General features: G+C 37.9%; 1 protein-coding gene across 3 annotated transcripts in view; it reads right to left on the reverse strand.

Annotated features, from left to right (window-relative positions):
* Positions 1-15,898, reverse strand: part of tox3 (TOX high mobility group box family member 3) — a 143,874-nt gene that overhangs the window by 35,043 nt on the left and 92,933 nt on the right. The window contains exon 1 of one of the 3 annotated variants that reach the window (XM_079338972.1): positions 3,782-4,620. The exons of the other annotated variants lie outside the window; for them this stretch is intronic. Within the exon in view, the coding sequence (XP_079195098.1) occupies positions 3,782-3,883 (102 nt within the window). The 5' untranslated portion in view covers positions 3,884-4,620. Of the gene's footprint in view, positions 1-3,781; positions 4,621-15,898 lie in introns of those variants that run through there. 3 annotated transcript variants of the gene reach the window in all.

A 15,898-nucleotide genomic window follows, 5' to 3' on the forward strand; every position in this document is an offset into this window, starting at 1 on the left:
TTAGGTGTTTAATAAATCTGTTGAACTACATCTCCTGACAAGCTGCAATTAAAAGTCTTCGCAAAACATGCATCAGCTATTCACTGCTCGGACGTTTAGACATTTAGCATGCACCTTGAAGACAGATCCATCAACTGCAGAGTTTGACAAAGCCTCTGAGGTTACACCCCAACCCCCAACATAACATCCAGCATCTGTGTGCGCACACACACACACACACACACACACACACATATATAAAGCTGTGTTTGGATATGTTTAGAATGTGTGTGATGAAATGGCACCAGCTGTGTACACTGGAGAGATGCACAAGGCCCCCTGGTTGAGCACAGTGTTAACCCCTTCCCTCCCGATGGAGTACAGCAAAAGCAAAGGCGGCCTGGCCTTCTTTGCTTTGGACACAGTACGAGGTTATCATACCTATGACTTTGTTGCTGTAGTAGTAGTAGTAGTAGTAGTGTGATTCACTTAAAGTTATTCCCCTCAGCTCTTACTTTTGGCTTCTGGATGGGTCAATAAGACCTAAAGGGACCATGGACATGCTTCTGTTTCTCCTACATCACATTTTACAAGCTCAGTAAAGTCCTTTTGATCATTTTCAGCTATTTTTTTATTTCATGCTAACCATGACGTCGGTTCCACAGAAGCACCGGGCAGCAAAGTTTGTGACATTAATATGACGTTTCGAGTGTAGACTGTTGCCCATAACCGCTGCTGCAAAAATAATGCCGAATTCTTCTTTTTCATTCTTTATAGGTGTATGTTAATGTAGCGTTGGAATGGTGAACTCTGCCAACCAGTAAAACTAGTGTATGGACGGGGAATTACAAATTGTAAACACACTGAACGACAACTGCATTTTACGAGGACTTTTAATTACCTTTCAATTGATGTGACCTGAGCCGTTTGTATCATTGTGTGAATGTTTAAAAGTGCAGTTAAAATATTCTGAGTCAATACTCGAGTGTAGTCAACTGTGAACTAAAAAGATCAACGGTGTCTCGGTTGTGCTGGTACCCGTTTTGAAAACTCAACTTTTAGCACAAGTACAGGTAAAGGGTTTGTTAAACATCTGTTGGTAATTTGAGTTTCTGTGCCTGGAGGTAATGAAAGCCCACACTAAATGGATTCTGTATCTAAAACATTATTAAACCTTAAGAAGAAAAGAAACAGACCAGATGGCCATAAATATGGGGATAACAGTTGGTGCCTTTCTTGAAATCATTATAGGCAATCACATTTTACAAATTCCAAAACCAGTCAAATCCAAACAGCTCCTCGTCTGTGACTGATACCGAGCATGACTACAGAGCTCACCACATTACTTGAACAGTCTTTTCATCACTGGATTCATCAAAATAAGAGAAAGGACACAAGACAAAGTCCAAGCATATAATGTAAGGCTTTTAAACTACAACAAAACATTGACCGAATATAACCACATGTTCTTAACCCCAACCAAAGAGCAAGAAAAGCCAATAGTCATTATCCGAGACAAATTGAAACCAACAAGATTTAGAACATCAATCAATCAAAGAATTCAGCAGGTTTGGTCTTGAGCATAGCTGATCCGTGTTGAACCTTTGGTCCAGGTAGTTTAAGAGAGACAGACCCTGCTGTGACTGGCCAATCCTCCACCTGCACACTCTGCATTTCATGTTTCAAACTCGCAGAAATAAACCTTTCCACCTCAGCTTTAAAGAGTTTACATAAAAGGTACTGTGTTTGATTTTACCACATTATAAAGAGTGTTTTTTTTTTCTTGTTGGATTTATTTTATGGACATAATGCAGCTGTGTGAAGTTGTGGCATGTTTCTCTTCAGCACCGCTGTTCCCTCTTCATGTCAGTGCCAAGAAACAGCGAGCTTCATTAGTCATGACTGCAGCACCTAATTAAGTTTGTGCCACTTGTTTGGATTTTTTCTGTAAATTTTATAGAATCTCTGATGTGTCAAAGTGCCTCAGGGCCGCTCTGTCATTAAAATTGAACATTTCCTGTGCCAGTATTTTCCGAGGGTATTGCCTGTTTTCAAATCAAAACTGTGACTACAGTGAAAGTTTTGCTGTGACAGCTTATAAATAGATTTAAGAAGGAAAGCTTCAGTTCAGTGTGACTTGTAAGCACGCCACATCTCTGGGATGACAAACGGCTCTGCATTGTGCTTCCTTTCAGCGGGTTCATTCAGATAAATTGGAGCCTTATTTGAAAGATGCATGAAAAAAGAGCCCATTTGTCCACCATGGACAGGCATTGTAACTAGCATGAAATGCTTTCTTTACTCTTTCCCTCTCTATCTCTCTCTCCAACATTACTGCTGGAGATACTGGATAAGTACCTTCTGATCGCCCTCCCTCTTGCTCTACCTTCTCCTGCATTGTAGCCCATTACCGTTACAGATGGAACATTTCAACTGACCCAGGGAATTTATGAGAAGGAATAAAATCTTGCTTCAAGTCTTACAGCGATTCAAAGCAATGTAGTTAACATTTCTCAAGGCTGATGAAGACATGATGAAATTGGGCACACATGACAACTTGGCCACACGACAAAGAGCTGATGAAACAGTGAGACAAACCTGGTAACTGTTTAGAGCAGAGTCAGATTGCAAGGGGCAAAGAGACCCACGACAGGGCTGAATTGTTTTGGAGGGGGTTGACAACTGGTTGTGTGTGTGTGTGTGTGTGTGTGTGCGTGTGTGTGTGTGTGTGTGTGTTTGAGAAAAGAGATGGGGGATGTCAGGGATGCCATTGTTTAAACTTTATAAAAACATCACACTTCGTCATTAGTTTATCAAGGTGGTTTGAGGAAGTTGAATTCCTGATGGGTGACCGGTCCAAATTGTTCAGGTGTGATATCACTGACGGCATCAAAGACTATCATTCGAGTGTTTTACATAACCTCTGCCTCTTCTTTGAGAGTTACTAAACCTGAAAAACTTTAGTTTACTTCACTATTGCTGTGGCTTGTATGCAGAGAGAGATGAGAAAATTGTCAACTGAAAAGAAGCTTTTAAACCTGGGGCAGAGTAGATAAAACCATTTTGTGGGCCATGACATTTTGAGAATTTACTCATGCTATGTTTAATAGCATACAGTGCAAGCTAAAAATGTAAAATCGATTTTAAAAAGTGAGCTTTTGTTAATCTGATCAGTTGAAAATCAATAATGCCCTAAAAAAGTTATTATTTGTGATGGCTGCTTTGGTAAACGTCAACATATCTGCATGTGTTTCTACAACAGATCTATATCCATGGAGCAGAGTTGCCTAATATGACACTTGATCCCCTATCGTCACATCACCAAATGAATGCATACAGCGGCATGTATGGAGCCCTTACAATGATCCCTCACTGATGTCTAGTAACATGTAACTGTATAGCAAACAACACCCATGACTGTGGATCACATCACTCAGTCTGCTCAGAGTTCGGCAGTGCAGTGAGGCTGATCAGAGCATGGACAAAAGTATCACTGAACCACTACACTTGTCTTGTGTCCCCATTTCCACGAGAACTAAATACACAACAGCAAAGTTTGCGGCAGAAGAGAAGGGATTAATTAAGAAAAGAGTTGATTGCTGTTCTCGAGTCAGAGAGAACCACGTGGAGGCAGCAGAGAAAACTAGCATTGATTAGTGTAAATTTAACGAAGTTTTTTGTTTGTTTGTTTTTTTCCCCAGATTGTAAGTAATTACGGCAGAGAGTTGCAGAGCTCTCTACGCACAAGCGCGCTCACACAACACACATTAGGGATGCAAAACACAACAGTGTGAATTCTGACCTTATTGAAGTTGTAGTAGCCCAAACAATGGGCAAAATCCAGGTTTGGTGAATCTCCGGGGATAGAATTCCCCCCAGCAGACGGATAAAACCTTACATCCATGGTTTTAAGAGAGAGAGGGAGCCGCGCTGCTGTAGCCTGCCCTATACGGAGAGCAATTTGTTTGTGCCGTTTACAATCCAAGCGCGCACAGAAAGAGACGCAGAAAGAAAGGCGATGAAACGGACCCAATCTTTGTTGTGAGTCAATGAGACACTGGGATTAAAAAAAGGTTCAGGAAAAGTTCAGATATTCCTCTCCTACACCTGGTTCAGTCGCTTCATTGCTGATGAAGGACGGGCCGGGGGCGAATAAACTGTCCCTCAAGGAGCAGTAGACGCTGTGTGCCCATGCATTTACACACAGCTGCTGCTGTATACAAAGAAGCCACGAGACCGGTGGCTGAGCGTGGGTCCACCTCCTTTCCCTCCTCCTTTGGACGCAGGGAAAAGAAAATTAAAAAAGGTGATATTAAGTGAGAACCGAGTGGTACATCCGCAAGTCGAAGCAACACTATGAAAAACTGTCCGTATCTTCCGATGTGTCTCTTTGAAGTATATTTCTCCAACTTGGAAAACTAGTTAGTGAAGCACTTTGGGGGAGAAGTAGCCTAATGTAAGGTATCTGCCGGCTGCACGCGCCCGTCTGCAAAATAGTGCAGCGATTGGAGGGTTTGTAAAACAAGCAAAACACGCTCCACAGATGGTGCAATTAGTGAATATGATGTAGTGCACGGGGTATACGAGTCCAGCCTTCGGCTCTGCCTGTCGTAATGATGAACAAGAAGAAATGTGTGAACAAGACAGACACTCCCCTAACACACTATAAGCCACTCCCATGAAAACACTGCATTTAAGTCCATGTGACATGTTGGCATATGATCATTAATTACACTCAGGAGTTCTTTGAGCGTGCATTTTTTTTCTTCCTCTCAGATACATTATCAAATTGTCATTTTTCCTTTGTTTAGTCTGAGCACCAAGTTTACAGAGCAAATGAATGGATCATTTGAAGAACAGATACTTTAAGAAACCTCATACAAAGGATGCTATAATGTGCTTTATATAATGGCTCTACTAAGTATACTATACACTGTTATAACACAGCTTCATTTTACCATTCACTCTCGTTTTACCTGCATCATTTGATGGTAACAGGAAGAAGGTGGGAGTTACTGTCTGAGAATCAGCCAGCTTTTGAATTTCAAAATCGACCTTTTTCATGCATATTTACTTCAAGTCATTTATTTCAAACCCTAAAACAGACATACACAACAGCAACAAGGTTTGAAAAAAGGATGGCTGAAGCAACGCTTGTAGATTTCCAACCCCAGTCAACACAAATACAACGTAAAAACAACAAGAAACACAAAATCCCTCTCTGCAACCCCTCAACCATACAATTATCTTGTTTGTAAGCTAGTTAACCTATTTTTTCCTCTTTGTGATAAGTTTCAAACACACCTAATATGAACTTCCTTTTGAATTGGTGAACATTATTACTGAGTTAGACCTCAGAATTTAGACCATTCCATAAAATAACCCCACCAACTGAGACGCACATACTTTTGCGAGTCGATCTGGCTATTGGCTGTTGCAATTTTTGGGTACCTCTTAAATCATAAAGTCTATTACCTTCCCTCTCGTGAAATAAGTTTTGGATTGACCTTGGAAGAAGATTATTTTTTGCTTTATAAATAAGTTGTGTTGTTTTAAATTTCACTAAATCAAAATATTTTAATGCTGATGCCTTTAAAAAGAGAGGATTTGTATGGTCATTGAACTTAACACCAAAAACTGTTCTTATGGCTCTTTTTTTGTAGTATGTAAAGGGGAAACACGTTGGTCTTACAGTATATGTATTGCCCCAGACTTCAACACAGTAGCTCATATATGGCAAAACAAGAGAATAATATAAAATAAGAAGAGACTGTTGGTTGAGTATGTATCTAGATCGCCTCATGACACCCACACTCTTTGCTATCTTTGATCGTACATGTCCAATATGAGGTTTCCAGCAGATTTTGTCGTCGATGATCACACCTAGAAATGTAATATGGTCCACTCTTTTAACACATACATTATCAATTACTATTTGGATTGGAATGTCAGTTCTGTGTCTACCAAATAGCATAAGTTATATTTTACTGTATTTACATAATATGTGGATGTCCCGCTTGAAAGAAGTGGCAGCCACATACAACTGTACAACATATATGCTAGCCTATGTACATATTTCCCTACTCAATTTTGCTGTCTGACAATATTCATGACTTTATGACTACAATTTAAAGAAAACAAAGTAAGTGATTCTTGTTTTAAATGGCTTGTGCCATTTAAATTGTAATGCCAGTGTGTTTGTGTCTTTAAAAAAATAGTGACAAAGGTGTCAAGGTGAACGATGCGATTTAAAAATGTAGTTTATACTTCAACAGTTGTTTAGGCTTCATTCCCACACAAAGCTGTTTCATGTGGAGCCAATACATTTTCAGTTCAATGATGGAATATTAAAGTGATAAACTACACAACATCTGCTTAGCTGTTTTCGCTGCATTCATTTTCCTGTGGTATGTCAGGAAAAGCAGAGAATGATACATGGTTGTGATACATTAACTTGTCAAAGTGAGACAGCATGCACAACATCAACACCTATGTAATGCATATGTGCTGAATGTAACATAGTCAAAATGAATCATACCCTTCACACCTGTGCCTTTCCTGATTGTATGTGTTAAACAGACTGTAATGAAAAAGGTCCATTATTACTACCAGAAACACTTTGGATTCCAAACACAGTGAAGTGACAATTCAATCAATGGAAAAGTCAGAAAGCAGACTTTCACAAATAAAGAGATGAATAAATTGAGGATTGGTGGATTTAATGCTCCCTGTATTGTGCTGTAAGCACACAAAAAGACTCTTTTCATGCAGCTGTCACATTCATCTCTCCAGAGTTTGAGGAGGTCAGAATATAAACATGAAAATCAATGCAGAGAGAACACAAAAGCAAACCTTTGCTGTTTTGTCATGTTAGTGTAAAAATGCCAGATTTTCTTTATTTACCATTAAACATCTGCTTTGCAATGAGACTACATTTGTTATTTTGCTTTTATACCCGAGGACGGCAATGCTGTTAAATCAAACATAAGCTGCTGTTTAATCGCATTCTCCCATTCAATTGTTGTTCTTTGTCAGGGTAGTACAAGGTCTGCAAATGCAAAATAACTACTTGCTTTTTAATCAGATATATTAAAAGCAAATAGATGGCTCTTGATATAACTTGATGATACTTACCTCCTGTTCTGTAGTACAATCATTCTCCTTAAATCTGTTTTACTCCACCATGAGTTAAGGCTTTTGTACTACAGAAATCATTTGATTTTCTTTTAATAACAATTCTTGAAAAAAAACAATCCCTCTCATAAAGAACGTGTAACAAGAAGTACATCTTCCTTAATACCTAACGTAAATTAATTGATACTTCACTTACAGAAGGCACAACTAGTTGTTTTGTATTTATTTAACCTACAAAAGTGTAAGTAATAGTTATATATATATATTTATTTTTTTGTTGAATAAACTATTTTCTCAGACAGAACACGTTTGTCTTTACATGGAGGTGAACCTGTAATAAGAATACAAACTGTAAAGGGGAGTGCATGCTGGCATGTACCATAAGCAAGCTTAATCAATGACATACAGTGCTAAACTGTGCCATGCTGTTCTGAAGGAGATAATCCTCATTTGAACACTCTCCAGTGCTTGTTTAGAGATGGTCAACAATCCACTGTGGTCGCCAAGAATTCTGCTTTGTAATTATGGACACATTGATGCATATGCAAACCATTTTTGGTCATGTTCCTGTTTGATAGTGGCTCTTGCATGCATAACGAAGCAATGCCTTCACATACTACACACTGATACGCCCACCCAATCAAATCTCATTCACTGCTACACATACAGACACACAAAAAAAACCCACGCAGTCTCCCACACATCCTGTATCAGATAAGCAGACTCCTCTACATTCAGCCTGCTTATTGGATGTTTGCTTTTCAATATCAAATGAGTATAGTGCGTGTGTTTCGGTTGCTGTTGTTATATATTTCTGTTTTTAATATTATTTGTGCAGCCGGGGAGCAGAATTAATTTCTTTTTTTTGATGGTTGGATATCAGTGTCTCATCCAGATGAATTATACTTTTCTACCATATGTCATTTCCTCTCTGCTTGGCAACGCTGCAACCATTTGGTAAAGGGAAAACAAATGATCCTCTGCTGGCTGCTGCTCACATTCAATAAAAGGATGCAGAGTAATTATATACGAACAAAGAAGACTACAGAATAATTAATTAACCTAATAATCTGTATTTACCATATAAGCTCCTTCATATTGAGCGTCTGATCATGTCAGTGTGACATCTTCATAAATAACTGCAGTCTGATGTTTGAGAAATCAGACTTTGAAACAGTCTTCTAAATCTTAAATTACAGTCTCACCTCTGTCACTTTGAATCATATGTGATGTGATGCACAGGCACTTGTCATACTCAAAGCTGTTATACAAATCACTGTAGCCCATGGGGAAAACATGTATGCTATACTGTAATAAACAAAGGTGTTTAATCCAAAGACAGTGTCATTTTTACCTCAGACCTCAATTCAGTCTTTGTCTCCCTAGCAAACACTGTATATCATAAAAAAATGTTAATGTTTTCTGCAAGAAATGTAGTGGACTTGCAGCTAAAATGATAAGCCTGGAAGTACTGAAAGAGGTTGAACTGGCAGGTGAAGCAATTGTAAAAGTGGAAGTGCTGGAAACCAGTTTTAATGTAACCATTACAAGTTTATTCTCTGTTTTAGAGTAAAAACACAACCGAACTTCCTAAAAGCAAATACTTAGACGTATACCCTGGTGTTGGGTAGTCATTAGGCTATGCATTTTACAACACTACCCACAAGTGTTGGGGGGGGGGGGGGGGGGGGGCACATGAGCTTCAGCCTTTTAAAAGAGGTGAATTATCTACCTTTACAGCTTTTAGTTCCACAAAAACACTGCTCCTATCTGTTTCTTGTCAAGAGCTACCTTCTTTCAAGAAACAACAGAGACAGGGGAACAAGAATGTTGTTGAGTTTAGAGCACAACATGTTCTCCTCTTCTCAGACAAACATCATAAATGCCATTAGAGGACCAAACAGGACAAAGTAGCAAGAATGTGCGGCTGATTAAGTGCGATGAGAGTGAACAGCCACTCCACTGAGACTTAAAACACAAACACACGCACGCACGCATGCAAACACACACACACACACACACACTTTCATCACTGACAAATTTAAGTCTGACACCCTCTCAGAGATAGACAGTGGCCTGCAGCTAGACATGAAAACATGAGGGGATAACACACTGGAAATCTCACACAGTCAGTTACACAACCCGCTTACCACTTCTATAACTGCTCTCTGAATATTTGTTCCATGCAAAATATGATAATGATTATGCTCTTCAGTTATTATCAACATTTTATTAAACAATGTTAAAAGACCGTAGGCTTAAAGGGGAAAAGGTTGTAAAAGCTCATCAATGGTGTTTCAGCAGTGATAATCTGTTTAGTAGCTCAGAGAACATGTCTCTGTAAGCTGAATGGCTTTTAAGCCTTGAGTCATTACACGTCAGCTTTAACCTTCTGTTGCTCTCTTCGTAACATTCCTTGAGTAATGATAATAGCTGCAACATGATCAGTGTGAGGAGCTCTGCTTTTTTATAGGGAGCGTTTCACTTGAACATACGAATATGATATTTTTTATGACTGAGGACATTAACTGGTGATTTTAGATGTTGGTGAGCTAAATGATAACAGAAAAACAGATGAATCAACTGTTTACTAACGACAGCGGGCAAATATGGGTCAAAGGATATAAAGGATGCAATTATGTTGTTTCAACCAGGATTTAAAGCTGCTATCATTCATTCTGTAATTTTTTAAGTGAAAGATCGAACTCAAACCAGTTAGATCTTCATGTACATTATGAAGCTGCTTCATATGTTTCTCTGTTTGCCAGAAGGCCAGTGATTTCTCATCGATAAAAAAGGGAGAACAGTCACATTGTCAGATGTGTCTCTTTGTTTCACCCACTGTCTGCAGTGTCCTTTATATGACACGTCCTGAGACTTTACCTCCCTCCTGTGCAACAGCAAAAATATCACTCTGTGAGGGTCTCACCTCAAAGGGCAACTTAGAACAATTTGAGGTGGAGGCTGTCCTATATATTTCAGAAATTGTTCAGAGTTCATGCTTCAGCTACTTGCTGTTGTTATTTAGGATTATTATGGAGTATTTCAAGAACCAAACTGTATGTTCACTTTAATGAGATGTTAGAGAGAAAGCAGGGCCACACAGAGAGTCAACATTGGTTTTATAGTCATATAGTTACCTGAAAAGTCTATAAATAAATATTTATTTTGATAACTGTCTGCTAGTTTGGAACGTGTTACTGTTCCCTAACATTATGGTACAATATAAGCATTAAAGAAATAATTGTGGGCGCTGGTGCGGAGTGAATGTCTTCATGTAGTCATTGATCTTTTCTTTGGTTGTTTGACTGTTCAACTTTAATTTATCTACATACTGCTTCCCTGGTGCAATAATCACAAGTGCCCTTGTCTGTTGATTGACTGTCATTTGTTAATTGTTTGTCTCAAATGTCTTCAGTTAAGTTTTGCTAGAATTTGTTATTTTTATAGTATTGCTATTTTTTATTGCTATTTTTAATTGTCATGTTTATTGTTATTCTTTCGTGCTTTTTTAATGCACTGCAGGTTTGCACTGTGGGTTGAGGGGCATGCAACTTAATCTGTTCTGTATGTTTAACATGGGGCATATTTGACAATAAAGCCTACCTACCTACCTACCATGGCAACTGTTCATAACTCTACAGACAATGTTACACATTGAAGGTAAACTGTAGCTTCATTTAATTCTTATGAGAACAGTTTCACTGTACAGTCCCATCTTTGTTGCTTAATATAGAATAAACAACCACATCTCATGTTTGTTTTTAGTTTATAGGAATGTTGTTGTATTTTGAGACCGCTCATAGGTATACTAAATGTTACCTTCAAACACAATCGGTCAGATATATGTTGGGTGTTCTGAAATGAAAATATTCCCTCTTAACTTAAATATAACGCTGTGTTAAATTGAAAATACTAAATACACTAAGTCACTTTGTCATCTGGTTTTGTGTAATTTAAGAGAACAGACAAATAATGAATCAAACCTGTGCACCTGATATTTAAAAAAGGCTTTCTGATATGTGTAAATACTGAAAGTCTTAGACTTGTGTGGACCAATGAGAAACAAGGACTGCATACTTGCATATCTCTAGGACCCTTCATTATATTATTCTCAATTAAAAGCTGTCCTCAGCAGCATTAGTCATTTGAGTACTCGTCATTCATACTAATTAGTGCTTGCCACATGCTGGAAGAGGATATTTCAATATCCCATTAAGCGATTCCAAGATATGCCCTTGATTGACGTTCCCTTAAACCCGGGGAGTAATTACATTATATGCTTCAGTTTCTTTCAATAATTTCAGCTTTCCTCAGGTCTTTTTGAGTTTTATGTTTAATTTGTGTAAAAATTATCCACATCAGCAACGTGTGAGAGGAGAAAAAGAGCAACATCTCAACAAGAATACATCCTTTCACAATTATTAGATATTTAAACACCCAGTACTCGCTTGAAAACTAATATGAAATAAATACATACATTTAAATTACACATCATACACTCTTTAATAAAGCTAAATTACTTGCAAAATAAGAGTTAATTAGAGGACACCCATCAAAACAACACACTGTATATGGATGACAAAAATCTTACTATTTACTTGTTAGACATATAATGAATATGCTTCTGTTAATTGAGGTCTGCTGTGCATTTGATACATTTGTATTTTGGAATGAACCCTCCATGTTGAAATCTTATGCAGCACATTTTCACAGGATACAGCCTGCGCTTTCAATTAACTGTCTTGTTGATGTAAAGCTGCATAAATGCCTAAATGGCTCCTCATGCTGAGAATGAAGCGAGCACATTACTGAGCTGCCTGAATATGCATCAAGCTCACTGTCAGCGATTTCATTAGAAGCTATTTTCTACTAAACGTAAATGATAGGGAGGATGTGTTGCTGTGAAGTTTTCCAAATGTAGTTCTATATACTGGTTCTGTTATATAAGCTTAATGCAAATGGGTGAAGTATCCCTTTAAGCATCATAATGGAATTTTCTGAAATTCTTGTTAACCTGAGTCAGCAGCTAAAATCTTAGCCGCAGAGTCTGAGATTTAAAATTGAAATATCATCAGGGGAGACAAAAGTATGTAGAACGTATACATGCTGCTTTGTGTTATTCAGGTAAACTGGCCCTTTAAATTCTTAGATTAGTGTAATGTCAAAATATATCAACTGAAAATGGTTAAGTAGATTCAAATGTCAGGACCTGCATTATATTTTCGGTATTTAACGTTTCAGTCTTCTTAAATGCAAACAAAACCAGAGCCATCAGTCCATTGTTTTACAAAAAAAAATAAAAAATTGCATTCAAACCTCCATATGATGTAGGTAGCTTTCAGAAAATGTATTTCATTACACAAAGTGTATCGCAATTTAATTACTTATTGTGTTATGACAGAACATCTGTTTCCCCCAAGGTTTGCTTATATAAAAAAAAAAAAAGAAAAAAAAAAAGAACATACAGTAAATGGTCCAGCGTAATAACTTTTTATTAATGAACAGTCAGTGCATTATGATTAATAGTGCTGGGCTCTGTTTTGCAGAATGCAATTATTTTATTCTGTACCATGTCAGGACAACGTTCACATTGTTTGTCTCCCAGTCATCACAGACAACAAGCAGGTCTTTGTTTGGCCCCATGTGTAAATTATAGTGTTCACAGGGTAATTGTCACCTTATCATACACAGAAAACACTGCCACACAGATTATAACCTATTCTCAACACCGTGTGAGTGTCACAACGCACTGCCAGAGAGGAGGGAATAACAAGGCAGGTATGTTAAGTGTGATTACAAAGACTATACATCATGTGATATGTTGAATTTGAATCTAAAACTAAGGTTTGCTCATAATGTTGCAGACTGGAGCACATTCCATAAAAGCGTGGACTCACAATTGAAATCATTTGACATCGATTATTGTGTTACAATTAACACTCATTTCAATCTCTTTTAATCCTCCTTCCAATGTGTTCTCCTTATTGATTAAAGTTCTTCTCATTGTTTTCTGGCAATGGGAAACAATGCCAGGCAATGGGAAACATGCTATTCATGTTATTTTAACACGAATAGCAGTATTCTCTTAGGGTTGTCTATATATTACCTTTTCACTCATTTACTTATGCTGGAACATCCACTGTAGCAGCAGCTGATTGGTTATCTCTCCTTTGTGATATAAGACTTCCTCACTTACAGGAAGATATATATATATGCAAGTTAGATATAAAAATAGATATTTTCCGGCATTTTCTTTTTTGTTTTGATTTTGCACATTATAGGTAACATCGGACAAATAGGAGACAATCTTTCTTTGAACCCATCAGCTATCATCTCACAACAACTAGAGTAACAGAGCTGTCAACTTTTCTGTGACAGTCTATAGTCTTGGAGAGTCACTTATGTGACTGTTGCTAGTATGACTGTCGCTAGTATCATTTTAGCTTGCGGAACTGTCGCTGTCCTATGCTGAGCCTAGCATTAAGTTGTAGCGTTTCACTGCAAATAATTTCTGTTAGCTTTAACCTATACAAGATTTTGCAGGAAATGTGGCTTTCATTTTCATGACCAAATCAAAATGTGTTTCTGTTAAAAAGGTTCAATTACCCTGGTCATAATATTGACCTCAGATTATGATGGGTTTGGTTAAGTTACCACTGTCAGAAAAAATATTGCCACCCATTTGAACTCTCCTTTGCTTGGGACGTAGACAAAAGAGGATTTTTTTTTGTTTAGTTTTTTTTTCACCGACTCAGTCATATATATGTCTCTAATCACAGTAATCAAGGACTGGTGATTCTATTTGATCTAATGTAGCCATTCTCTAAAGCCTGCCACTGGCCATATTCTTCTGTTTATATCATGGGTTTGGAAGAATCCTCATGAATATTTATGCCACACTGCAACTGAATGCTCAGCATGAAATGAAATACTGTGCCGCTTCAGGGTTTTTTTCCTTGAGACAACAAATCTAAATCTACATATTGCCCGTTGCATACAAATGAAAGTCCAACAGGCTTAAACCTGCAGGTTTTTAGTATGATTGAACTTGGAGATACCCATTTATTTTGCATATTGTTCCTTGTGTTTGATAAAGTTCAGAAGCGCTCTGTCTATTTCTTTTGATTTCAGATTACAGGTTAATTTTCCAATTTTGAGTTTAAAGTTGGGTGAGATCTACTTAAATTGCTGAAAGGGGAACTTTATTATTTTCTCAATTCATTTCAAACCGTGTTTTTACACCTGCATGTTTGTTGCCTGACAATTACACTGTGGTCTGAGCTCTAGGACCGACACGCTTCATGGGCAGTATGAACACAGCATCATTTTCCAGCTACATTAAAATAAATGCATTTTCTTTTCCATGCTCCAATAACTGAAGAAAAGATCTTGATTTGTTTTCCCCCATGGCAGCAAATCTCATTTTTATAGCACACTATATTATGTGCAAACCAATTCCAAATCCACTTTTCCAGTCTACTTTGCCATTATCACAATAAAATCGTGGCTCATTTTTATGATGGCTGAATGTTGAGAAACATTAACATGTGTCTGAGAATAGCCTTGCCCTCTTGGCCATTGTCTTTTGAATTAAATGTCAACATAGGTGTAAAACAAAATGTAACCTCATATTCTCCTGCATATAAATGTGTCATTTTGCTGATATAGACAAGTCTGAAGAGAAAGAGGCTCATCTCTGTTCTCATAAATTAATAGGGGCTATCCACGCTTGAGTGACACATCTTTGATTTGTAGCAAGCTGTTAATTTCAATCCAAATCCTCCATGCTCAATTCTCGCAGCGGCCTGCTTCCTTAACGGCTGCACAGAGAAAATGAATATACCCCTGTTTAATGAATGACATGTCATGCTATCTTTCATTTGCTAATGTAAACTAAAGCAAACACCAGACAACTCCAAACCATCATTGAAATGAACCTGAGCAGTCAGCCAGTTAACTAGTCCAGACTAATTGCTGATGTTTCCTGTTGACAACCAATTGTAATGATTTCCAGCACTGATATTGTTCCAGCGTAATTGATTTCCACTGTGTTATTATGTTAGACAAATGCAATGTTTTCAGCATAGCAGCGTATTAAGTTGTGTGAGAGGACGCTCAGGGAGGGCAGCCAGTTTGGACGGGAGAGAAACAGAGGGGTGGCTGGATCGCAGCCATGACCCTTCTACTGTCTCTCTCCAAAACTGTCATTTCCATTAGTATAGACTCGCCAGGCCTCTGACAAACTCTCTCGTCCTTTCCAACTCTATTCGATTTGGACAAGCACTGGACTGTGTCGTTAAATTCGTCATAAATGGTTGTGTTTTCTGAAGCATGAACGGGCCTACAGTGCTGGTGAATGGAAATTAGTATACAGTGAAGAAGAAAGACGTTCCCTGGAATATGAAACAGGAATTTAGGAGAATAGATGGGCGACAATTCCTCCTGTATGTGTTTTAGAGTAGTGGAATTGCAACTATGATAACTCTACAAAACATTTTCTTGATTGGGACATGAAAGATAAGGCTTGCATATTTGTCCTAAAGGGGGGGGGGGAAGAGGAGCTACTTTATTGAATGTACTTGCATGACTCAGGTCTGACTCTTCCTTGTGATATTCATGATATTCAGTTCATCCAAGTTCAATTACAACAACAGAAGTATGTTTTTGTTTTACATTAGATGGACTGTAGAAAAACATAATATATAGGGGCTTATGCAACATACCAAATATATCTGTGTTGTACCTTTTTGTATGCCATTGAATCAAGAAATGTGATTGTATA

Source organism: Symphodus melops (assembly GCF_947650265.1).
Source record: "Symphodus melops genome assembly, chromosome: 3".
Taxonomy (NCBI): domain Eukaryota; kingdom Metazoa; phylum Chordata; class Actinopteri; order Labriformes; family Labridae; genus Symphodus; species Symphodus melops.